This window comes from Marmota flaviventris, chromosome X (assembly GCF_047511675.1).
Source record: "Marmota flaviventris isolate mMarFla1 chromosome X, mMarFla1.hap1, whole genome shotgun sequence".
Lineage (NCBI taxonomy): Eukaryota > Metazoa > Chordata > Mammalia > Rodentia > Sciuridae > Marmota > Marmota flaviventris.
In genome coordinates this window covers 14142799-14168487 of record NC_092518.1, presented here as the reverse complement: position 1 = coordinate 14168487, position 25689 = coordinate 14142799, and the positions used below count along the sequence as shown (strand labels likewise).

The window sequence follows — 25689 nt, the reverse complement described above, 5'->3', positions numbered from 1 at the left end:
GGCTCAATGGGGAAAAATCCTAGAAAGTATGAGAGTGTATAAAGAAGAATGATAAAATTGCTTATACTCCTACTACTGAGTGGTAATGAGTTGATAATTTGGTCTTAATCATTGTGGGATTTGAACACATATATATCCACTTTGCATGCACATATATTTTTCATTTTAAAATTTTTAATTAGTTTTTATTATTAACACATATTAATTATACAGGTTAATGGGATTCAATGTGATATTTCCAGATATACAAACAGCATGCATTGATCATATCTATCTACCCTTCTTCTCTCCTCCCCTCCCCTACACGCAGTACCCTTCCCAGTCCCTAGTAATCACTATTCTACTTTCAGGTTGACTTATTTCTCTTCATTTCCATATATAAGAGAAAGAGAGAGAGAGAGAGAGAGAGAGAGAGAGAGAGAGAGAGAGAGAGAGAGAACATGGGGTATTTGTCTTACTGTGTCTGGTTTATTTTGCTTAACATGATGTCCTCCCTGCCCCCATTTTGCTGCGAATGACAGAACTTCATTCTTATTTTCTTTAGTTGTAGTTGAACATAATATCTTTATTTTATTTATTTATTTATGTTTATGTAGTGTTGGATCAAACCCAGTGCCTCCCGCATGCTAGGCAAGCGCTCTACTGCTGAGCCTCAACCCCAGCCCAGAATTTCATTATTTATTGCTAAATAATACTATGTTGTGCATAAATACCATATTTTATTTATTCTTTCATTTTTGGTGAGCACCTAGCTGATTCCATATCTTAGCTATTATGAGTAGTGCCAAACTAAGTATAGCTCTGTAGCTATCTCTTTTATATTCTGATTTCATTTCCTTTGGATTTATACCCATAAGTGATATAGCAGGATCATATGGTAGTTCACTTTTAGTTTTTTGAAAAAGCTCCATGGTATTTTCCGAAGTGATTGCGCTAATTTACATTTACACCAACAGTGCACAAGAATTCCTTTTTCTCCACATCCTTGCCAGCATTTTTTTTTTATGATAGCCATTCTACCTGTGGTGAGATGGTATCTCATTAGAGTTTTAATATCCATCTCTCTGCTGACTAATGGTATTCAGCATTTTTCATATATTAATTGGCCATTTGTATTTCTTCTTCATTAAAAATTTGTTTTTGGAACAGAAACTTGCTTTGTTGCACAGGCTAGTCTCAAACTCCGCTCAAGTGATCCTCCCACCTCAGTCTCCTGCGTGATGGACCTACGGCACAAACTATCACGGCCAAGTCTGTATTTCTTTGTTTGTGAAGTATTTATTTGGATCATTTTCCAGTTTTAGTTGGATTACATTTTTGTTGTTCACTGTTTTGAGTTCTTTATATATTCTGGATGTTAGCTCTCTGTGAGAAGAATAGCTAACATTTTCTCCCATTCTATAGGTTGTATCTTCATTCTGTTGATTGCTTCTTTTGCCGTGCAAAAGCTTTTTAGTTTGATGTAATCCCATTTGTTGATATTTTTTATGGTATTGGGGATTGAACCTAGGTACATTCTACCATTGAGCTACATCCCCAGCTCTTCCCCTCAGCTATTTAAAAAATGATGAGACATGGTCTTGCTAAATTGACCTTGAATTTGAGGCTGACCTTGAATTTGAGATCCTCCTACCTCAGCCTTCCAAATAAGATGGGATTACAAGCATGCTCCACCCTTTCTGGCTCCGTTTGTCACTTCTGCTTTTGGAGTCCTATTCAGAAAATCATTGCCTATACCACTATCTTGAAGTGTTTCCCCTGTTTTCCTGTTTTAGTTTCAGAGTATCAGGTCTTATATTAAGGTCTTTGATTCAATTTTAGTTGGTTTTTGTATAGGATGAGAGATTTGGGTTAAGTTTCAATCTTTTACATGCATGTGGATATCCAGTTTTTCCAGTGCCATTTGTTGAAAAGGCCATCCTGTCTCCAGTATAAGTTTTTAGCACTTTGGTCAAGATTCTGTTAGCTATAGATATATGGATTTATTTCTTGGTCCTCTATTCTGTTCCATTAATCTACGTCTGTTTTTTATACCAATAGCATGCTGCTTTGATTACTATCCTCTGGAGTATGTCTTGAAATCAGGTATGGTGATGCTCTTTTTGATCAGGATTGCTTTGGTTATTTGGGGTCTTTTGTGCTTCCATGTGAATTTTAGGATTTCTTTTTCTAATTCTGTGAAGAAAGTTATTGGTATTATGGTAGGGACTGCATTGAATCTGTAGATTGCTTTGGGTAGTATGGACATTAGCAATATTAATTATTCTAATCCATGAACATGGAAGGTCTTTCCACCTTTTAGTTTCTTCTTTAATTTCTTTCTTCAGTGTTATGTAATTTTCATTGTAGAGGTCTTTATTTCCTTAGTTAAAATTATTTCTAGGTATTATGTGTGTGTGTGTGTGTGTGTGTGTGTTTTGGTTGGAATTGTTTTCATGATTTCTTTGACAGCAAAGCCATTATTAGTGTTTAGAAAAACTACTGATTTTTTTATGTTGACTTTGTATCCTGATACTTTACTGAATTTGTTCATCAGTTCTAATAACCTTTGGTGACATATTTAGTTTTTTTTTATGTATAGAATCATATCATCTTCAAACAGGGATAATTTGACTCTCACCTTTTCTATTTGTAAACCTTTCATTTCTTTCTCTTGCCTAATTGTGCCAACCAAAATTTCTAGTACTATATTCAATAAGAGTGGTAAGAGTAGACACCCTTGTCTACTCTCTTTTTTAAAATATTTTTTAGTTGTAGTAGGACACAATACCTTTATTTTTTATTTATTTATTTTTATGTGGTGCTGAAGATTGAACCCAGTGCCTCACACATGCTAGGTGAGTGCTCTACTGCTGACCCACAACCCCAGGCCCTGTCTTATTCTTTTTATTTTTTTCTGGGAAGTATATTTTATTTACATTTTTTAAATCTGTTAACTAGAATCTCTTCCTCCTTTCCATCCCCAAAGACTTGGAAAGGGAAAGAACCGGAACCTCAAATTCTTACTCCCCACATACAAATACACACCCATGGCTCACACCAGCAAATGAAAGTGAAAGAGAAAGAGGCCTATCCCTCCCGCTGAAGGGCCCCTAGGTCTGGGTGAGGAGAAGGGAAGGGGCCAAGGGTGGGGTCTCAAGGAGAAGAAAAGGACAGAGGGAGGCAGATCAGTTAAAGGGGTTGGGAAGCAGTAGAGCCCCCCCCTTTTCCCTCTGTACCCTGTGCCTCACAGGGCGAGGGGGGTGTCTCCCTTCATCCCCTCAACACCAGACACCAAGCCAGAGGCCACAGCCATTAATGGTCAGGTCTCTGGACACAAAATACTTTTGCTTTGTGATCTCCTGGTAGTCAGTCAGCAGGCAGCCTGTCCAGGCATCCCAGAGGTGCACGACGACACCATCCAGGCTGCAGGTGTACACCACAGCCAAGCCTGCCTCCCACAGCAGCTGCATGATGCTAGACTGGTGCTGACCCTGATGCCTGAGGGTCTGTGTAGACAGGTCATATATGGCCAAGGTTCCATCCAGGTAAGCAACAGCTGCCAGCGGCATCGCACTGCAGAAGCCCAAGGACTCCACCGAATTGGATTCACTCTCCTCTCCTTCTCCCAGGTTGGGCTGGGAGGCCACAGTCTCAGGTCTGAAAACACCCACCACCTTGCCGGTGGTGGCACTGACCAGTTTGGCCTGGCAGTCCACACAACCAGTCAGGATCAAGCTGCCATCCTGGTTGGCAGCAACACAGGTCAAAGGGCCCTGGTGACCCTCAGCCTCTTTTAATACATGGATGGGGTTTCCCTGTTTCAGGTCCCAAATCCTGATGGTGCCATCTTCATAGCCTACCACAGCTCTCTTTCCGTCAGGGAGGACACGACCACAGGTGGCTGGGCAGTTGGGGCCCTGGAAGGTCTTGCAATTACCATTCGGGACCTTCCACATCCAGGTGTTGCCATCAGCTGTGTACCAGTAGGACAGGTGCCCGAGGATGCCAGTCCATCCACTCCAGATCTCCTGCTTCGAAGGACCAGACCTCCTCCTTAGTGTCCACCTGCCACACTTTCGACAGACCACTCCTGTCCCCTGTGGCCACTAAGGTAGAGTCATGGCTGAAACCAGCACAAGTCACAGAGTCTTTATGGCCTGCACACTCAAAGAGCACTCCCCATCACTGAGCCTCCAGACAAAGGCTTTGTCATCTTTACCCCCTGTCACTGCCAAGGTGTTAGTCTTGGGATCCAGGCTCACACAAAACACAGACGCTGAGTGCAAGGCAAAGGTGACCTCACCATCATCGGGCCCTCCATACTGCTGACCACTCCTTCCTAGGGTTCCAGGACCCAGCCCTCTTCCTTGCCCTCTTCCTCTTCTTCTTCCTCCTCAAAGTCCACATCTTCCATCTCTTGGGCCAGATGACCCGGGTCCAGCAGGCCAGGATCCAGTTCTACCACCTCCATAATCTCTTCATCACCATGGAAGCTTAGGGTCTCCAGCGGGGGTGGGGGGTGGGGGGTGGTGTCAGCGGTGGCCCCGCTTTCTGATTCGTACTCCATGCTGCACAGGCGGTCGATCCACTTCTCTGGGCTCAAACACCTCCCAGAGTCAGCTCTGCATAGCCACGCGGAACTCGAGCCCCTCCTCCCGGGAAGAAGTACACATAGGCGACTCCATTTTTAATTTTTTTTAGTATTTTTTTAGTTGTAGATGGTCACAATATCTTTATTTTATTTTATTTATTTATTTTTAATGTGGTGCTGAGGATCGAACCCAGTGCCTCATGCACCCGAGGCAAGGGCTCAACCACTGAGCTACAACCCCAGCACTTGTCTTATTCTTTTTTTAAAAAAAATTTTTTTTTAGTTGTAGATGGACACAATACCTTTATTTTATTTATTTATTTTTATGGCATGCTGAGGACCGAACTCAGTTTCTCACACATGCCAGGTGAACGCTCTACCTCTGAGTCACAACCCCAACCACCCTTGTCTTATTCTTGATCTTAGAGGAAATGATTTTACTTTTTTCCACTCAGTATGATGATGGCAACGGGTTTGTCATATATAGCCTTTGTTCCCTGCTACCCATGGTACTAAAGATTGAACCCAGTCTTGCTCATGCTAGGCAAGCACTCTATCACTGAGCTATATCCCCAGCCCCATACATAATCTTTGTTATATTGAGATATGATTCTTCTATACCAAATTTATTCAGGGCTTTTATCATGAAGAATGTTGAATTTTATCAAATGCTTTTTCTGCATCTATTGAGATGATCATATGATTTGTATATTTCATTATATTTATGTGATATATTCTGTGGTTTATGCATATTGAACCATCCTTTCATCACTGGAACACACACACATTTTTCTACTCTGTCTGTTCTTTCTCTCTATACACACACGCACATGTGTACACACACACTCTGTACATACACAAAATATACATGTATACATATACTCTATATATGCACAATTTATATATACACATATGTACAAAATGATCATATTTTATACACATCATACACATATTTTAATAATAAAAACTGAATAGGGCTGGGGTTGTGGTTCAGTGGTAGAGCACTCGCCTCGCATGTGTGAAGCACTGGGTTTGATACTCAGCACCACATTAAAAAAATAAATAAATGAATAAAAAGGTATTGTGTCCATCTACATCTAAAAAATTTTTTTAAAAACTGAATACTTGTAAATTTAGTATTTTATCATTTGCTTTAGTTACTTAACATACAGTGAACATCTTTTTCTGTTCATCAAAAAGCTCTCATGCTAGGCATGGTGGCGTGTGCCTATTGTCCGATCTTCTCTGAAAACTGAGGCAGGAAAATCACTTGATCCCAGGAGTTTGGGGGCTGAGCAAAATAGGAAAAAAAAACACTTTATAACAATATAACAAAATGTTTAATTGCTTCATAGTTGTATTTTTGCAACTGTAACCTTAAACCTTTTTGTCATGAAAATGTAGTAGTTTATACTTCATAAATAATGTCTGTGAGCATAGATTTTTGTTTATATTAATAATTATTACATTAGAATTAATTCCTAGAAGTTATTGGGTCAAGGAGCATGTATTTAAATTTTTTTCTATTCAGGTAATGCAGACCCATCTGGTTAAGGCAGAATAATGCCCCTCCCCAAATATGTCTACGTCCTAATCCCAAAAACGTATATGGCAAAAGAACTTCAAAGTTGTGATTAAATTAAGGATCTCAAGATGAGGAGATTGTTCTGGATTATCTGGGTAGACCCAGTTCTTCACAAGGTTCATTATAAAGGAAATGAGAAGACTGGGGAGTCACATAAAGAGAGATGAAAATGGAAGCAGAGTTTGGAATGGTGTGATTGCTGGCTGGAAAAAGATCTTGAGCCCAGGAAGGTGGGAAGCCTCTAGTTTCTAAAGAATCTGGGTAAGACCAGGAAAAGGATTCTTTTGTAGAGCCTCTGAAAAGAGTTCAGCCCTGCCAATACTTCAATTTCAGTCCAGTGAGGCCATTTTGGACTTCTGATCTCCAGAACTGTAAGGTAATCAATTTGTATTATTTTTGGCTACTGAGTTTGTGCTAATTGATTCCAGAAGCAACAGGAACTGAGGCATACATAGTTTAAACAACTGTCCAAAGTAAGGCTTATCTCCCTCTGGGGCAATCTCTGGCTCTATCCCCTTTGTATTCTTCAGTTCTACTCACCAGGGACACCTTGGCTATTCTTTTTTTTTTTTTTTTGTAGTTGTAGATGAACAGAATGCCTTTATTTTATTTATTTTTATGTGGTGCTGAGGATCGAACCCAGTGCCCCACGCATGCTAGGCAAGTGCTCGGTCCCTGAGCTACAGCCCCAACCCCTACCTTGGCTATTTTTTGATTTATGAATTTAAGACACTATTTATTGAATTTACTTTTATAATGGACAAGAATTTAGCTCTTTACATTACTCCTCCCCACTTCCAACCCCAAACTCTCCCAATTCATTATCATACTTTTTAAAAAAATTTTTCATTATCGTACTTTTTGTTAATTGATATTAATTTTTACATAGTATACAACCTCATAAATATTATGTGTGTGCTTTTTGCTGAGTAGAATTTTTTTCTTTATTACAACTTATTTTTATTCCTGATGTCCTGATAATAATAACTGCCTTGCTGAGCGTGATGGCACATGCCTGTAATCCCAGTGGCTCAGGAATCTGAGGCAGGAGGATCATGAGTTCAAAGCCAGTCTCAGCAAAAGTGAGGTATTAAGCAATTCAGTGAGACCCTGTCTCTAAATAAAACACAAAATAGGGCTGGGGGTATGGGGATAGGAAAGATAGTAAAATGAAACAGACATTATTACCTTATGTACATATATGACTAACATGACCAATGAGATTCTACAACATGTACAATCAGAAAAATGAGAAATTATACCCCATTTATGTATGATATATCAAAGTGCCTAAATGCATTCTACTGTCATGTATAACTAATGAGAACAAATTTTTAAAGTTATTTTAAAAATAGGACTGGGGATGTGGCTCAGTGGTTAAGTGCCCCTGAGTTCAATCCCTGGTACCAAAATAAATAAATAACTGCCTTGATTTTTTTTTCTGGGTATTGAACCCAGCTCGACCATTGAGCTACATCCCTAACCCTTTTGGATTTTTTATTTTGAGACAGAGTCTTGCTAAATTGCCCAGGCTGGCCTTGAACTTGTAATCCTCCCACTTCAGCTTCCAAAGTTGCTGGGATTATAGGTATGCACCACCATACCCAGCTCAAATTTTCTTATTTGCTTCATTTTAGACACTCATTCAAATCCTCTGAATTAGTTTCCTATTACTGCATAACAAGGACAGAAAATCAAAATGGGGTTTTCTGTGTGTGTTGGGGGTAGGGGTATATGTGGTGCTAGGCAAGTGCTCTAATAGTGAGCTAACCCCCAACCCCAAAGTGGGTCTTATTGGGCTGAAATCAAGGTATTGGAAGGGCTACATTCCTTCTAGAATCTCTAGAGGAAAATTCATTTTCTGGACTTTTCCAGTTTTGAGAGACCGCCCACATTCCTTGGCTGAAGTCTACCTTCCATTTTCAAAGCCAGTAATGGCCCATTAGGTCTTTCTCATGCTATGTCATCTCCCCAACACTCTCTCTTCTTCTCTGTTCCATATTTGAGGGCCACTGTGATTACATTAAACCTAGTTAGATAATCCAGGATAATCTCCCATCCTAAGGTCAGCTGATTAGCAAACTTAGTTCCATCTGCAATCTTAATCCCTATTTTTCATATAAATCAATGAATACATACATAAGAGAAAGGGGATCTGCAAACTTCTATCATGCCTGGCAGACACTTGTTGTGGGGTAGCAGTCATGCCCTCTTAGATTCCAAAGTCTCATGATCTAGTTAACTTTAACCACTTCAAAGTAGTTCCTTGTAGATGTACTGATGCCATTAGAGTAATAAGTAACTTGAAGAATCCCTTGTTCCTGTTTATTGCAATTCTTATCTGGAATATATAACATAAGCAACCAATGACCAAATCAACATCCTGTACTATTCTTGTCAACTGGTACAGACTGTAACAAACTGGTTTGCTATAACCTCCTTCTTGTTCTTTTGTTTATTAGTCTATAAAACCAGACTCCTAGGACACCATTTTGGGAACACTTATTCTTATCAACTAGAATATGTGTTTTTTTTAATATTTATTTTTTTAGTTGTAGTTGTCAATACCTTTATTTTTTTATTTATTTTTAATGTGGTGCTGAGGATTGAACCCAGGGCCTCTCATGCGCTAGGCAAGCGCTCTACTGCCCAGCCCCTAGAATGTGTGTTTTTTATTTGGTGGCCAACCTTGTTTTGGCTCAAATAAACTTTTTGCTCATACATTTGGTATGCCTCAATTTTCCTTTCAGGTTGATACTAATATATGCAAAAGTTCCATGAATTAGACTGTGGTCATGTTTGAGGGGGACATTATTTTGCCTACCACTTACTCCATTAAATCTGCTAAAGCTTATTAATAACATGCTCCAAAGAGTCAATTAAAGCAGACCTACCTCCTAGAGCTGTTCATTCTCTTCAAACCAAACTAATTGCCCTCTAGGCCTGCTATACACTGTCACATAGGTATTTTTTTCTCTTATTAATTTATGTGAACTCTCATTTCCTTGGTCTCATGTCCCTCTCCTTTCTTAGCATACTCCTTTCTTTTTCTGGAGCACATACTTCTGACATTTTATATAAAGGGTACATGGGAGGCTATATATTTGGAGTCCTTTTATGTCTTAAGAGGTCATTATTTCACCTTCATACTTGATTGAGGGTTTGGTTAAGTATAGCATTCTATATTAAAGATCATTTATTTTCAGAATTTTGAAGGTTTTGCTCCATTAACCTCCAACATCAAGAGGTATAATTGAGAAGGATGATACTATTCTGATTCCAAATTCTTTACTAAGCAACTTTTTTTTCCTCTGGAAGCTTTTAGGATTTATCACTGGTGTTTTGAATTTCATGATAATATGCTTTCGAGTGAGTCTCTTTTCATTCATTGCCCTGGCCTCTTGGTGGGCTTTTTCCATATAGAGACAGTTGTCTTTCAGTTTAGGGACATTTTCTTGTGTTACTTATTTGATGAATTCAGTCCTTCCAATTCTTTGTTTACTTTTTTTTTTTGGGGGGGGGGGTCTGCCTATAGTTTGGACATAAGACTTTCTGGAACAATCCTATTTCCTATTCCTTTCTGTTCTATTTTCCATCTTGTTATCTGTTTTTTTATCCTACCTCCTGGAAATTTCCTTGATTTTAATATGACAATATTTTATTCAATTTTTAAAAATTCAGTTATATTTCAATGATCTCTCTTGTCCTTTGTGACAACTTCATCTCCTCTTTTCCCTCTTCCCTTTCCATTATCTGTTTCTCTGAGTATGTGTCTCTCTTTCTCTAACTCTCATTTTCATTTATGTCCCACCTTATTTCAAGGATGCAATTTCTTCTCTTAACACTCTGTGAATCTTCCAGTGTTTTGCTTGTTGCTATTGAAGTCTTCTTTTAATACTGGTATGCTTTTTTTCTTAGTACCTTTTTTTTCGGTTTTTTCTTTTTCTTTCACATTAGAAGTATTTCTTAACTATCTGGCAACTTTTTTTGACAATGAATATTGAGGCATCTAAAAGCTTTTGCCTTTCCTGCCTAGGCAGGGGCTCTGGTAATTGGTGATGGAGCCATGTATGAGTCAGGGCCTGGTAGGAAATAAATGTCACACATCAACTGAGTCATTGAGAATGATTTAAAAAGGGACAATTTATGACAAAGTGAACAGGATTTATGGGAAACAACAAAGAATAGATCAATATCCCATGAGCGACAATAACAGAAAGCTGGTACTACTTGAGGGCTGAAGGGCAAGAGTCAGGAGTAATGTTTGTACTCTGTAAGGGTCTCCATGTGGAAGGGGGTAGCTGACACAACTCATGTTCTTCAATAGAAGGATACAGCCAATCTAGGACTCAGCAAGGAAAGAAGACAGGAAACAAATATCCTGATGTCTTCTGTAACCATCCATCTCTGTAGGTGCTTTCCTCCCAATGAACTTGACGTGAAGCCATCTGTAATTCCCTTACCCCGAGCAGGCTGGATGAAGACCAAGTATGGGAATGGAAGGTTCCAGCACAGCTATATCTGTGAAAGTTTGGTCTAGAAAATAGAAACCACTCTAGGAGTTTTTTTTGTTTTGTTTTGTTTTTTTTGTTTTTTTTTAAGAGAGACAGAGAGAGAGAGAATTTTTTAAAATTTATTTTTTAGTTTTTTCGGCGGACACAACATCTTTGTTTGTATGTGGTACTGAGGATCGAACCCGAGCCTCACGCGTGCCAGATGAGCACGCTACCACTTGAGCCACATCCCCAGCCCCTAGGAGTTTTGGGTATAAAAAGTTGAACATAGAATTCAGGGTTTATATGGGAATTGGAAATATTGAGCAGGCAATAAGGGTAACGGTCAGGAACACTGCCAAAAAGGTCAGAGGACTTGACTCTGAAGACCTTGGCCTGAAGCTCCAATGCTGATATAGTAGTTGCAACAATCCTCAAGACTCTCCAAGAAGCTCCTACCAATTATCCCAGTTTATAGAGACTGTTCCAAAGCCTAATGGGAAACCAGTGCCAATCTCATTTGTCCACATATCTGGTTTCCACTGCCTCCAGAGAATCAGTGTTTTGTTGAACTTTCTTCTGCACCCACTTCTGGGGATCTTTCCTCTAGGTCACCCTGGTTTTTCTGGAGAAGGTGCCTCTCATCCCATGTTTGTGGCAGGGTGGGCAGGCAGGGAGGATGAAACAGCCTTGGTCACTAGGGTACTGGGAACTGGATTCTCCTATGTTTATTGTCTGCAGAGAAGAAGGTTCCTGTCTCCTACCTGGTGGAGTGTTGTCGAGAGAGAACCCAAGGGTCTAGCCACTCAGTGTGCAGATGGTGATACCATCTATCTCATCTCAGTCTTGAGCCTCACCTGGAGTTTACTTAGTCAAGGATTTCCTTCCTGAGTCTGCTACAAATTCTAATTTGGTGGCTTCCTACTAAAATGTTGTTTAAACCCTATCATTGCCTTGAAATGCCCAGTCCTTTGATGTTTCCTTTCCTAGTCTCCTTGTCCTTGTGGAGATTCCCTTTTTTACTCCTTCAGTATCATTTTACCAGAATTTGAGAGGAAGAAATGATAAACATAAGTAGTGTGCTAGGATTGACCAGAAGTGTGTTCATTAGGACTTTGCTGTAAATTGTTAAATTAGATGCTCACTTTAAAGTCCCATGATCATTTTTTTCTTGTACTGGGGGTTGAACCCAGTAGCATTTAACCACTAAGACACATCCCCAGACCTTTTATGTATTTTATTTACAGACAGGGTCTCATTGAGTTGCTTAGAGCCTTGCTAAATTGCTGAAGCTGGCTTTGAACTCACAATACTCCTGCCTCAGCCTCCTGAGCTGCTGGGATTACAAGCCTGAGCCACCATGCCCAGCCGATGATCATTTTTAATATTTTTTCAACTATAGTCATTAGTTACTCTAAGATATTCAAATAAGGAAACACATAAAATAGAAAAGGTATAACAACCTTTAAAAATAACCTTTTCCAGGTACTGGGGTTGTGGCTCAGCAGTGGAGTGCTCACCTAGCACGTGCGGAGCACTGGGTTTGATCCTCAGCACCACATAAAAATAAAATAAAGGTATTGTGTCCAACTACAACTAAAACAAAATATTTTTTTAAAAATAACCTTTTCCATTATTAAGATTTTGTTCATTAAGGAAAATCTAGAATAGTGCCAGACACTCTCCTAAGTGTTAACCCATTACAGCCTCATGACAACCCTATAAGGGAGGCACTATTCTCCCCATTTTACAGATGAGAAACTTGAGGTGCAGAGGTTAAGAAATCTCCCAAGGTAACATGCCAGCTAGTACCAATCCTGAACTGATCACATTCAGGCCAGTAGCTGTACCCCCATGCCATGCTGGCTCAGAAAATAGAGAAAAAAAGGGTGTCTATAGCTATGTGGCTCCAAGATAACCTTTTTTAAAAAAAAAAAACTTTTTTAGTTGTAGATGGACATAATATGTTTGGTTTTTTAATTTATGTGGTGCTGAGGATAGAACCCAGTGCTTCACACATGCTAAGCAAGCGCTCAACCACTGAGCTACAACCACAGTCCCCAAGGTAACCTTTTTTTAAAAAAAACATTTTTTAGTTGTAGATGGACACAATACCTTTATTTTATTTATTTATTTTTATGCAGTGCTGAGGATGGAGCCCAGTGCCTCAGAAGTGCTAGGCAAGCACACTACAACTGAGCTACAATGCCAGCCCCCAATATAATCTTTTAACCTTCTGGAATATTTGCTTACAAAGTTTTTAATGTCTTTTTCTAAGGTACAAGGCAACTGTAAGTGTAGGGGATATGTGAATGTGTAGTCTGTAGCTTAACACTTAGTGTTATGCTATAAGCATTCAATATATATCCAGATTTCATAAGAATCCATTGGAATTTTATGTTAAAACTGTTGAACAGGAATTCTAAACCATAACAAAAAAATTTTACCCAATTCCAGACAATTCCATCATATCTAATTGCTTCAGACACCACTGACTTTACTTTCTCAGGTCTGCTCTCTCTTGCTAAGGGATATTGATTAGACACGACAAACAACCTCTTTGAATTCAAGTCCTCTCCCATGTTACAATGGAGGTAATAACACTTAACTTACCCTGTTGTCATGAGAATTTAAAAGAGGATGAAAGAGAATTACAGCCCCCTGCTTCTCCATAAATGGCAGCAATTATCTTAAGATCATCCTCAATGCCCAGAGAGATTTTCCAGAGACACATAACACTGTAATTTTTATGTCAGGTGAAATCTTTCCATCCCTTTATTTTGGTGCTGGGGGAAAGTCTGGTCCCTATTTGATAAGCCATTTTATGTTGTTTATGAGAGACAGGCATATATAAAACTTTTCATAAACTGGGTGTGGTGGTAAAACCCCTGTAACCCCTGTGGCTTGGGAGGCTGAGGCAGGAGGATTGCAAGTTCAAAGCCAGCCTCAGCAATTTAGCAAGGCTCAAAGCAACTCAGTGAGATCCTGTCTCTAAATAAAATACAAAAAGGGCTGCAGATGTGGCTCGACGGTTAAGCGCCCCTGGGTTCAATCCCTGGTACCCCCACCCCCCCAAAAAAAAAGAAAAGAAAAAAAACTTTCCAGAAAATTTATTTCTGAATACACATCAAAGTTTCATTTCAAGATTCTCTCCTGATTGGGACATTTTTGGAAAAGCAAATGGTTAGATGATCATAGTCACAGTATACATAAGGAACAAGAACATCTCATTAAACATTACTAGTCTTCTGACCTTTAGGTCAGTTGAGAGACTGGGTGGGCAGGAAGGAATCGGTCTCCTAGAAAATTCTCATTAAAAAATATCAGGGTTGGGCTGGGGAAGTGGCTCAAGTGGTAGTGCACTCGCCTGGCATACGTGAGGCCCTGGGTTCGATTCTCAGCACCACAGGAAAAAAAATAAAGATATTGTGTCCACCTAAAACTAAAAAGTAAAATATTTAAAAAAAATCAGAACGCCAGCCTTAGCAAAAGTGAGGTGCTAAGCAACTAAGTGAGACCGTGTCTCTAAATAAAATACAAAATAGGGCTGCAGATGTAGCTCAGTGGTTGAGTGACTCTGAGTTCAACCCAGGTACCCCCCCCAAAAAAAAAAGAATATCAGAGAATTGCTTAAGTATTTTTATAAGAAATTATAATTACTTCCCAGAATAAGGTTATGAAATACATTCTCAAAAAGTTATTTCAAACAGGTTTAATATTTCACAAGTTTTTTGGTACTAGACATTGAACCCAGGGGAACTTTACCACTCAGCTACATCCCCAGCTCTTTTTATTTTTTATTTTGAGACAGGGTCTCACCAAGTTGTTTAGGGCCTCACTAAGTTGCTGAGACTGGCTTTGAACTTGCAATCTTTCTGCCTCAGCCTCCTGAGATGCTGGGATTACAGATGTGCACCAGTGTGCCTGGCTCACAATCAAATTTATAAGAACAAGAAAAGGTGCCGGGCGAGGTGGTGCCTGTAACCCCAGCAGCTTGGGAGGCAGAGGTAGGAGGATCGCGAGTTCAAAGCCAGCCTCAGCAATTTAGCAAGGCGCTAAGCAACTCAGTGAGACCGTGTCTCTAATAAAATACAAAATAGGGCTGGGATGTGGCTCCAGTGGTTGAGTGCCCCTGAGTTCAATCCCTGCCCCCACCTCCAAGAAACAAGAAAAGAAAAGAAAAGGTCATTCGAGAATCCTCCAAGGAAAAAAGTGCCTCTTCACCAACTTTCTCAATTTCTACCATTAGAAAACTAAGGAGGAGTTACCAGCGCGAATACTACAGTAATATGTGGGATAATCATGTACCTTAGTATCCTTACACATTTTTAAAAATGTCTGGAGGGACATTCCATTAATAATTATTATCAATTATCTCTGCAATAATTGATAATAGTGAGATTATGGGAGATTTTCAATTTTTACAATTTTGTGTTCTTTTTTTTTTTTTGTGGTGCTGGGGATTGAACCCAGGGCCCTGTGTATATGAGGTAAGCATGCTACCAACCAAGCTATATCCCCAGCCCAAATTTTGTGTTGTTTACCAAGCATGCATTACTTCTATAATGATAATGATAGAAATATATTTCACAAAATATCAAGTCAGTTTTGGTAGCTCAGATCCCTGAGCATGTCACCACTAGCTCCCTGGGGTCCATTTTCATTGCCAAGGACCAACCGTTCATTAGACAACCCCAGCAGCCTTCTTGGCTCTGAGGAGCCGAGGTATAGCAGTGGTGTTCATACTTTAGCTGCATCAGAATCCCCCAGAGGACTGGTTAAAGTGCAGATCACTGGGTCCCATCCCCTGAGTTCCTGATTGGGCAGGCCTCTAGGGTGGGGTCCATAATGTGCATTTCTACCCGGTTCCCACGTGCTGCTGCTGGTCTGGGGACCACGCTTGACTACCCACAGTGGCACTAAAAAGAAATTTTCAGTGAGAGAATGGAAGCCTAAGCCCAGGGCTGGAAAGCAAAACAAGCAGATGAACTTCACTGACTTCCCACTTTTGCCTCTGGCTGGCTTGTAGTTATTTTTGAGGAGATGAACTTGATTTGACTGACTCTATTTAATAAGAAGTCGTGCTAGATAAGGGTTGTGCCATATCTTATTAAGTGAGTGCCTGATTCAGAGGCTTTTCAATTAAGTCCGGTGTCCTCTGGGGCTTAAGAACCCATCTGGGGTTGGCTGTCTACATTAGGGGTTTCACCACCTGGAGGATGGCTGTGGCTTCTCACCCTCAGTAATGGCCACTGGTCTTGGTTTTTCTGAACCCTGAGTGATGACACTGAGAGTGATGGGGTAGTGGCTTTTGCAATGCTGATTTCCTGTTTAGGAAGCAGCATGGGCGGTATTATTGGAGGTAAAACAGGAGAAAGCCCAGCCCCATAATCTACCAATTACATATGTAGTCATTCTTTTTGTTGTTATTGTTATTGGTAAAATATATCTAACACAAAATTTACCATTTTAACCATTTTAAACTGTATAGTTCAGTGGCATTAGGTATATTTAGAGTGTTGTACAACCATCATCACTATCCATGTTTTCATCACCCCATGTTGAAATACTGTAGCCATTATTACATACACACATGTGTGTATGTATGTGTGCTTTTTTAAACATATTGTTTAGTTGTAGATGGACACAGTATCTTTATTTTATTTATTTTTTATGTGGTGCTGAGGATTAAACTTAGTGCCTCACACGTACTAGGCAGGTGCTTTACCACTGAGCCACAACCCCAGCCCCGTGTGTGTGTGCTTTTATTAAAATATAATTTATATCATACAATGCCCCCCCCCACTACTGTGGATCAAACCCAGAGCCTTGCACATGCTAGGCAAGCACTTGGGTCCTGAGCTGCACCCCCAGCCCTTTGAAAACTTTTTTTTATTTTTGAGACAGGGTCTGGCTAAGTTACCCAGGCTGGTCTTGAACTTACAATCCTACTACCTCAATCTCCTGAGTAGCAGGAATTACAGGTGTGTGCACCATGCCCAGCAATTCACCCATTTTAAAGTGTATAACTCAACAGTTTTTAGTATTTTTGCAATTGTACATCCATCAAGAAAATCACTTTTGTCACTCCAAGAGTGGAACTCTATACCCATTTGATGTCTCTCCCCAATTCCCTTCAGCTAATAGAGACCACTAATTTACTCTATGGATTTTCCTATTCTGGACATTTCTTATAAATGGGATCATATAGTCAGTTGTCACCTAGTGTCAAATTTTCAAGGGTCATCTATGTTATAGCATGAACCAATGCTTTATTCCCTTTTGCATCCACCTTTTTTTTTTTTTTTTTTTTTGTGGTGCTGGGGATTGAACCCAGGGCCTTATGCATGCAAGCCAAGCACTCTACCAACTGAGCTATATCCCCAGCCCTTCAAATTTGACCTCATTTATCTCCTTCACATCCCCCACCTCCCAACAAAAATTTTTTTCTCCACTTGGTTGATTTCTCCAACTACCCAGCTTCCAAGCCAGCTAAAGAAATATTGCTTTAGGCTGTGTGTGGTGATGCACACCTATAATCCCAGCAGCTCAGGAGGCTGAGGCAGGAGTATCATGAGTTCAAAGCCAGCCTCAGCAAAAGCAAGGCGCTAAGCAACTCAGTGAGACCCTGTCTCTAAATAAAATACAAAAAATGCTCTAGGGATGTGGCTCAATGATTAAGTGCCTGGAGTTCAATCCCTGGTAAACACCCACCTCAAAAAAAAAATTGCGGCTGGGGATATAGTTCAGTTGGTAGAGTGCTTGCCTCGCATGCATAGGTCCTGGGTTCAATCTCCAGCACCACACAAAAAACAAATTGCATTAGAGTCCTCCATCTTTGTTCCTTAGCCAAGCAAATCATCTGTCTCACCAGATTCTGTCAAATGGATTTGAAAAATGGCTCTAGAATGGATTCTTTCCTTTTTGTCAGTGTCAGTGCCATCACATTTCTTGCCTTTGGCCTCCCGCATCTCCCCAGACTCTCCCTCCTTCAGTTCTGCTTCTGCAGAGCAGAGCTTGCCAGTGACCTTCCTAAAATCGGCCTGCTTGGAGATCTCTGCTCCTACCCATTGCCTGCAGGGTCTTGTTTGCACTTGGCTGGCACAGAGACCACTTAGAATCTGACATCCTGTGCACTCCTGCCCCTTCCACACAAGCCCTCTAGAGAACACCATCTGTTCCCCAGACTCTGAACATTCATTCTCACTTGGTCTTCCTTCCTTTGTCTGAAATTCTGGGAAATGTCTATGCAGCCTGGAGACCCAGTTCCAGTGGAACCTAGCCTGTGACAGGGCCCCTGAGCCTCACTTCTGAAAGTTGAGGGGGAAAAAAACATTTTTTTAAAAAATTAGTCAATTGGTGTGGAATGGTAGTGTAAGAAACCATTTTTGTAAGTCAATTTCTACTTTTAAATCTTCATTACCAATAAGATGGAAAGCTCCCTATTGTTAGTTTATAGGCTTCATTTTAAGATTGGCCTGATTATATGACTTATTCTTGATACACACCAATTATTCTATTTAATGTTAGCACTTTCTACAATGCTTATTTCATCTATATGATCTTAAATTAATATGCAGTGCTTTTGGATTTTTAAAATTATCATTTGATTTGCATTTTAACTGTGAAAATATTTTTCCTTACACATGACCCCTTGTAATTTTGAGTGTGAGGGACAAATAGGGTGGTCAGAAAGCTGTAGAATCCATATTTCTTGTTAATTTCTGAGGACTATTCTTCCAATTTACTATTTTCTTAGACAAAGCAATGCTGTGGAAAAGGATGGAAAAATGCTCTTGGCAAGTTATTCTGTATAGTAGGGCTCATTTTGTGTGATTTATTTATTTTTTGGTGCATTATAATTATACATAATATGGGATTCATTGTGTCATATTTGTACATACCTTTTTGTGCATTTTAGATACAAGTTTCTGTGACTGATCAGCTTTAAAATTGATTTCTCAGGCATTCTTTGGATTTTTTAAGAAGAAACCCACCTTTCCAGTTTTACAGAAGCGTGGAAGAGTACATCTCACCTTCTAGTTGCTTCCTTCATGTTTTCCTTTGCTAAGCAAGCCTTTCCTACAAACCATGTAAAGACAATCATGGTTTAGCTATTTCATAAATGATCTACTTCTCTGATTTGATTCATTTCTGCATCTCTATAGAGCTGGCAAACCCATGCCTCTTGGATTTGTTGAAAAGGATTCACTAAAAATGAAAACGGGGGAGTGAGCTAGGCGAAGTGGCGCACACCTGTAATCCCAGCAACTCAGGAGGCTGAGGCAACAGAATCACGAGTTCAAACCCAGCCTCAGCAATTTATGGAGAGCCTAAGCAACTCAGTGAGATCTTGTCTCTAAATAAATTTAATTTAGAACTGGGATGTGGCTCAGTGATTAAGGGATCCTGCGTTCAATCTTGGTACCAAAAACCAACCAAACAACAACAGGAAAACCTGCCAGCATGGAGCCTTGTCTACTTGCTGAAAGTGCTATTTGCCAGGGTTTCCATGGTAGAGTTATATATTTTTCCCATTTTAAATATACAGACATTTATTTCAGGAAAATATTTTTTTAAAATATTTATTTATTTTTAGTTTTCGGCGGACACAACATCTTTGTTTTATGTGGTGCTGAGGATCGAACCCGGGCCGCACGCATGCCAGGCGAGCGCGCTACCGCTTGAGCCACATCCCCAGCTCGTCAGGAAAATATTTCGATGCTATGCAAATATACTGTTTCTTAAACTTTCACCCACAAATTTGAGATTTTTAGTTGGATTGTGCCATAGTCAACCATGAACACTTTTTTCTTTTCATTCCTTCTACATTTATTTATTGGAATTATTCTGTAAGTAAGACTTGTCCCTTTCTCCTCGTTTTATTTTCTTCTTTAATCAGTTATTTATTCTGTTAGTTATTTATTCTGTTAGTTATTAATCAGTTAGTTATTCTGTCTGGACTCAAAGATATTACTTTTATTCTTTGGGTTATAATCCAATACTGTTATTATTTTTTCGCGTGACTTGTTCTACCTTTGGCTTTTGGGAGCCCTTTCAGGCTGGTTTCTATGCCGGCTTGTAAGCCCTTTGGGTGTATCCCTTCACTTTTGTTAAGCACATCTTATGGCACAGGGAGATTTTTTACATTCCTCCATAAAGCTTATGAGAAGTGCTATACAATGACTGTCTTCTGTAAAACACTCAACATGTAATTTATATTAAAGATGATATTAAAGGTTATCAAAGCAAAGTATCATTCATTACATGTAAATTACAGATGTCAAGTCCAAGTACTTGGAGAGAGCAAGTATGATAGGCTATAAGAGCTAGAAAGGCAGAGGCTTAACCACCTTCAATTTTTATCCAAAATGTTGCTACCACTGAGCAACACAGTGGTGCCTTTTAAGTCATGTGATATCACTCTAAGTGGGACAGCTCAGATATTTTTCATTTTCCAAATGTGTTCTCTATTCTGGTAGAAATGGGAGTTTAGTGGGACAAAGATGTGGTATTAAATACAATTGTATTTCTCTAGAAATATTCATGAGATGAATTCACATAATTTGAAATATTGCATTAACTATTCCGTAAAAATATTTTGTAAGAGTGGCAGAATGAGGAATTACATGTCTATTCATGTTAGCTGGATTGGAATCTTGATATTAACTTCCCTTGTGTGGTCAGCAAAAGCTTCTCAAAGGAAAAATGAAAGGACAATGAGAACAATTCAAAAGAACTAAACAATACATGAAAAAAAGTTCATTTGTAATTTTGAGAATCTTGAAAAAAATCTGTAGTGTTTTGAATAGAATTCACACAACTTAGTTTAGTTAGGACATTATAATTAGGGCCTAGCTCAGGATTTTTTTTTTTTTTTTTGTACTGGGGATTGAACCCAGGGCCACTTTACCACTGTGCCACATCCCCAGCTCTTTTCTATTTTTTATTTTGGGACAGGGTCTCACTAAGTTGCTGAGGGCCTTGCTAAGTTGCTAAGGCTGGCTTTGAATTTGCCATCCTGCTGTCTCAGCCTCCCGAGTTGCTGGGATTCTAGGCATACACCACCTTGCCGGGCTTGCTCAGGGCTTTTTAAAATATTAAATCTTGCTTTTGTGATAAAATGACAAATTTTCCATGAAGAAAGCACATCCAGATCAAAGACCACTTGGGATCCAGAAGGAAAAGGTAGAGTTGAACATGTAGCTCAGAGCTCTTGCTTAGCATGCATGAGACCCAGCACCACAAACCCCCAAACAGACAATCCACAAAAGTATGCCTTGAGATACACCAAGACTCAAAACTTCAAGTGGTCTGTCTTTACCTGTGTGAAAGCTGGCAAAACAATTCAGTAAAAAGACTATATTCCCCACGTGGGGCAGAGGGATGAATAAGATTAAACAGGATACAAAACAAGCTGCTGATTGTTTTTCCCTTCAGAGTTCCGCAGCCAATTTGCTGGCTTAGGTGAATTGACCTCTCCAATGTCCAGGTAAGTCCAGCTATGAAGGTCTCACCAACAATGTTCAACAACTTTTGACTCATTGCTCTGAGAATGCATGGGGCAGCCAGCCAAGAATCTTCAGCACCCCAGATGCCAGGCCACTGCAAGCTTAGCTCAGCTATTTACATGTTGAAACATGTCCAGTCACTTTCAGGGGCCTGAATCTCTTTGAGAGAGGATTAGAATGACCCAGTGACCCCGGATTTAGCAAAAAGAAACACCTCTGGATTTGGACAGATCCCAGACCAGTTCCAGGTAGAGTTGGGGGTGGGGAAATCTCAGTAACTGTGGGTTTAGTCAGGCTCTATGAGTTTCAACATTTGTCAACTCTTAAGATCTTATCACTTAAGGCTTCACTGCCCTGAAATTAAACCACGATATGCCAAGATTTGTAATGAGTGAGACACCAGGGTGCTTGGCATAGGTATAACTGAGTATTCATTGAGTCCTTCCTTCAACACTTTGGATTCTTTTTTTAAAAAAATATCTACTCTCCAGTTGTAGTTGGACACAATACCTTTATTTTATTTTTATGTGGTGCTGAGGATCAAACTCAGGCCTTGCACCTGCTAAACCAGTGCTCTACTGCTGAGCCACAACCCCAGCCCCAACACTTTGGATTCTTAATCTCCAGTTTGTTTAATCCCTTCCTTAGGAGTCTGACATTGATGTCACTACTACTTCAATCTCAGATCTGTGTGGATGAGTCTCCAGTTCAGATTACTCTGACACACATGAACAGTATTTAGAAAGATGATATTTCTGATCTCTTTTTAATAACACACTGATTTTGAAGGGGTTTTTAAAAAATATTTCTAGTTGTCAATGGACCTTTATTTTATTCATTTATATGTGGTGCTGGGAATCGAACCCAGTGCCTCACACATGCTAGGCAAGCACTCTACCAATGAGCCACAACCTCAGCCCCTCGAAGGGTTTTTTAAGCTAATGAAACAGTAATAAGAACATCTTTCTACAGAAATCTCAGGATGGGACCAATTTACTAGAGTTGTTCCATTATCATAGGTGAGGTATGGAGACAGCTCTCCATTGGGTAAGGGGTCAGTTTTTGTCACCTTTGGGTCCACTGACCCTCAGCCTCCTTCATTTTCAAGGGGCCAGTGATCTAAATTCTCCATTGTCTTACTTTCCCTCTGCCCGAATGTCTCCCATCTATTTCATTATCTCTTCCTACCACCAGATGGTGGAAAGGGAAAAGGAAATAACAGGCTGGTAAATGAATGTAGTGGCAGCAGAGTATCTATGGCTGAAAGGTGTGGTGGGGAATGGACCCATAAAAGGAGCTTGTGGGTTGCCCAGGAATTCCCAGTTATCATTTAAGCGTCCACTCAAGGGTAGGCCATCCAGGTCTGGGAATCAACGTGGTCCGATGATGCCTGTTGGGAAAGGAGTCAGCCCTTGCCTCAGTGGATTCCTGGGACCATCAGAGCTTGAGAAAATCTCTGAGCAAGCAAACCCCACCTGGCCCCGGCACACTGATGCTGGGGTGAGGAGGGTCCCTGCGAGGAGTGGTGCCGGGCAGAGTGCCCACCTGCCCACTGCACCCTTTTCTCCCGATCTCCTTCGCACCGCCTCCCAAGTGCAGAATTAGCACTTGGCCTGCCTGCGTTCCCAGGCTACGCTGAAGGGACCCTTTCTCCTAGCTTCCCAACAACCCCTCCGCGCAGCCTTATTCTGGATGTCTCGATCCCCCAGGGCTCACCTGTCATAACTCTCAGCAGGTGTTCGGCCCACCTCCTATCCGTGATCTCCCCTCCCCCAGCTCGCCTTCCACCTCTCCTAGTCCCCTCTGGGTTCACCCCCTTCTCTTCCTTTTCCACGTGCCCCTCAACTCCGAGGCCCCCTCCCCCACGGCCCCCCATCTCCTCCGGTCTCGAGGAGTCTCGCGGCATTTCCCGGGGCGTTAGCCGAGCCGCCGCGGGTAGGGGGCGGCCGCTCGGAGCTGGGTCCCTCCAGAGCCGGCGGTGAGGAGGGCGCCCGAGCGTCTCAGCCGCAGGGACGCCCCTGGGAGCCAGGCCGGAGGCGGTCCGAGCCCCGCCCCTCCCCGGCCCCGCCCCCGTCCAGTCGGCCGCGCGTCCCCTGCAGGCGGAGCCGCAGGAGCATAGCGGCGGCGGCGGCTACGAGGAGGAGGGGAGAGCGGACGGCACGGCCGCTGCTGCCCGGCGCTGGACTGGGCGGCGCTTTTTTTTTTTTTTTTCGCAATTTCCACTCGCGGGGAGCAGGAAACCCGGCGCAGCCAGGCGCAGCGGGCCGCGATGCAGCAGCAGCAGGAGTCGCCCCGGGGCAGCAGCGGCAGCAGCAGCAGAGGCAGCAGCAGCGGGCGGCGCTGAGCCGCCGCCGCCGCCGCCACTGAGGAAGAAACCAGCCCAGTCGCCGTCGCGTTCCGACGCCCGCACCCGGATCCAAGCGCCAGGATCCCGGCGCCCCGACCCCAGCGCCCGCCTCCGCCAACTTTCACGCTGCCTCGGCGGCCCGGCCCGGCTCGGCGCCAATGGGTGAGTGGGGGGCCGCTCGAACCTGGGCGCTCATCTCAGCCTGGGGGCGGCGCGCCCATCCCGGGACCGCAGAGCCGGTGAGGGCGCCCCAAAGAAGGGTTGGGGCGGTGACAGCGCGGTGGGCGCCCTCTCCCGCCTTGCTCACCCCCATTCACTCCCACTTGCGCTGGTGTTTCTGCTTAGCCCGCGCAGCGGCGCCGACCGGGACCCACGGGGGCCTGGGCGGAGGATGGTGGGGGCTGGCCCCCAGTGGGGCTGAGGGATGCAGGGTGTGTGGTTGGCTTTTCGGGTGGGCGGGGAGAGTTTTGTCTTGGCCATTTTCTCACCCGAGCGCACCCTCCTCTGCTCCGTAGATGCAAGTACCTGGACCTGGTGGCCTCCGGCCCTGCGCGGGGCTCGCGATGCCGTCTGGCTCTGCCTTTGGGGAACTTGGTATCTTCGGGTCCCCAGGGGTCTGGATTGTCTTTGCTGGGGGGTTGAAGGGGGTGAGAGGAGGCGGGAAACGCCCCAGTACCGGGCCTGGTGCTCTGTCCAGGGAATCTGAGCTCCTGACGCGCCTTCCTTAATGCCCCCACCCCCGCCCCGCCGCCCCCCAGTGCTTCTGGCCCTGACTCCCTCTCAGCCTGTCTTCTCTAGTCTGGCCAGTTTTTCCCTCCGTGATGCTCAAAGGACACTTGCAACAGCCTCTTCTAAGTCTGCAGGGTCGGGCAACTAGAAATGGTGATCCAGTTCTTGATTTACCAACAAACATCAGTTTCAAGTAGACAGCTAATGTAAGGCCCCCTGGGTCCCATTTGGTATAGACCCAGTAGGATGGGAACCTCCTTCTTGCCCAGAGGAGCTGGCACTTTGTAGGACAAAGGACTTTTGATCTCCTAGGCTATATTAAATGTTTGGTCTCCTCAGGTAATATTCTTGCTGACAGCCAGCCTCTGTTTTTCATGTCTCTAGCAGATTATTTTTGGGTGTTTCTAGGCCAAGCATAGGAAGCCAGTACATTACAATAAATCATAACAAAGTGAGACCTTTCCGTGTTTAGGTAATAGGGTTTGGGTACACCAGTCAGTGACAGGCCAGCAGTCATAGGATGCTCATAAAGAAGCACTAGGAGAGGTTTAAACCGGACCTAAAGTTGTTGGACATAAAGTTAAAATCCTGTTTGTGGTCACTGGCCAAAATGGTTTTCCTTTTCCAAAGTGGTGGTGATCTGATGGCTTTTCAGCTTAAATGTCACCTTTTTTCACAGTGCCCTACTTTGTGGAAGGCAACATTTAACTCATGCTCTTGTTTTGCTTTGGCCCTGATGATTTAGTTTATTGATAAAAGTATACACTGTAAACCTTACCGGTCACTTTAGGAATGGATTGCCTTCTCATGAGGTAATCAGAAATGGTGTTTCATCACCTTTCATTTTGGGTGGGTCACTGAGGGAGTTACACAGTGCTCTTCTCTGATCCCTGCACCAGTCCCAGCCTAAATTAATACCCTTTCTCTTATGGCACCTTTTCTTTTTTCCATAGCAGTATTACATATTAGAGTTTATTTAACATTTATCTCCCGTCCTGGAAGTTCTGTGGCCACAGGGTCAGTGCTATGTTGCTCAGTTTTGCTGGAAACTATTTTCTTTGGTGCCTGGCACAGAACAGATTCTAAATAAATGTTTGTTGAATGAATGAATGGATGGATGGTATGAAATCTTCCTACTCTGTGGGAGACATAGCACTTAACTCATGGTCTTGTTTTGCTTTGGCACTAATTTAGTTCATTGACAAAAGTATATACTTTAAACATTACAAGTCACTTTAGGAATGGATTGCTTTCTCCTGAGGTAACCAGAAATGCTGTTTTGATCACCTTTCCTTTTGGGTGGGTTACATACCAAAGAAGTGAAATCCAAATGTCTGTTCCTGTGGCCAGCCTGTGCTTTATGGATCTCAGTGCAAAAGGGATCCAGTCTCCTTTAAGAAGAAACAGACCTGTTTATCATTCAGATCTGAAATGTTTTCAGATCTTTAGGC

The 25689-nt window shown here is 42.0% G+C and overlaps 1 protein-coding gene and 1 pseudogene across 5 annotated transcripts in view; one reads left to right on the top strand and one right to left on the bottom strand.

Moving 5' to 3' along the window:
- Positions 1 to 3260: 3260 nt before the first annotated feature.
- Positions 3261 to 4564, bottom strand: LOC114086002 (angio-associated migratory cell protein pseudogene; annotated as a pseudogene).
- Positions 4565 to 23291: 18727 nt separating this feature from the next.
- Sh3kbp1 (SH3 domain containing kinase binding protein 1) overlaps positions 23292 to 25689 on the top strand; it is a 331887-nt gene continuing 329489 nt past the window's right edge. Inside the window, exons 1-2 of one of the 5 annotated variants that reach the window (XM_071606251.1) lie at positions 23292 to 23671; positions 24025 to 24103. In XM_071606251.1, coding sequence (XP_071462352.1) covers positions 24025 to 24103 — 79 coding nt within the window. In that variant the 5' untranslated portion in view covers positions 23292 to 23671. The remainder of the gene's footprint in view (positions 23672 to 24024; positions 24104 to 25689) is intronic. The other 4 variants (XM_071606248.1, XM_071606256.1, XM_071606252.1 and 1 more) reach the window with 4 other exon arrangements.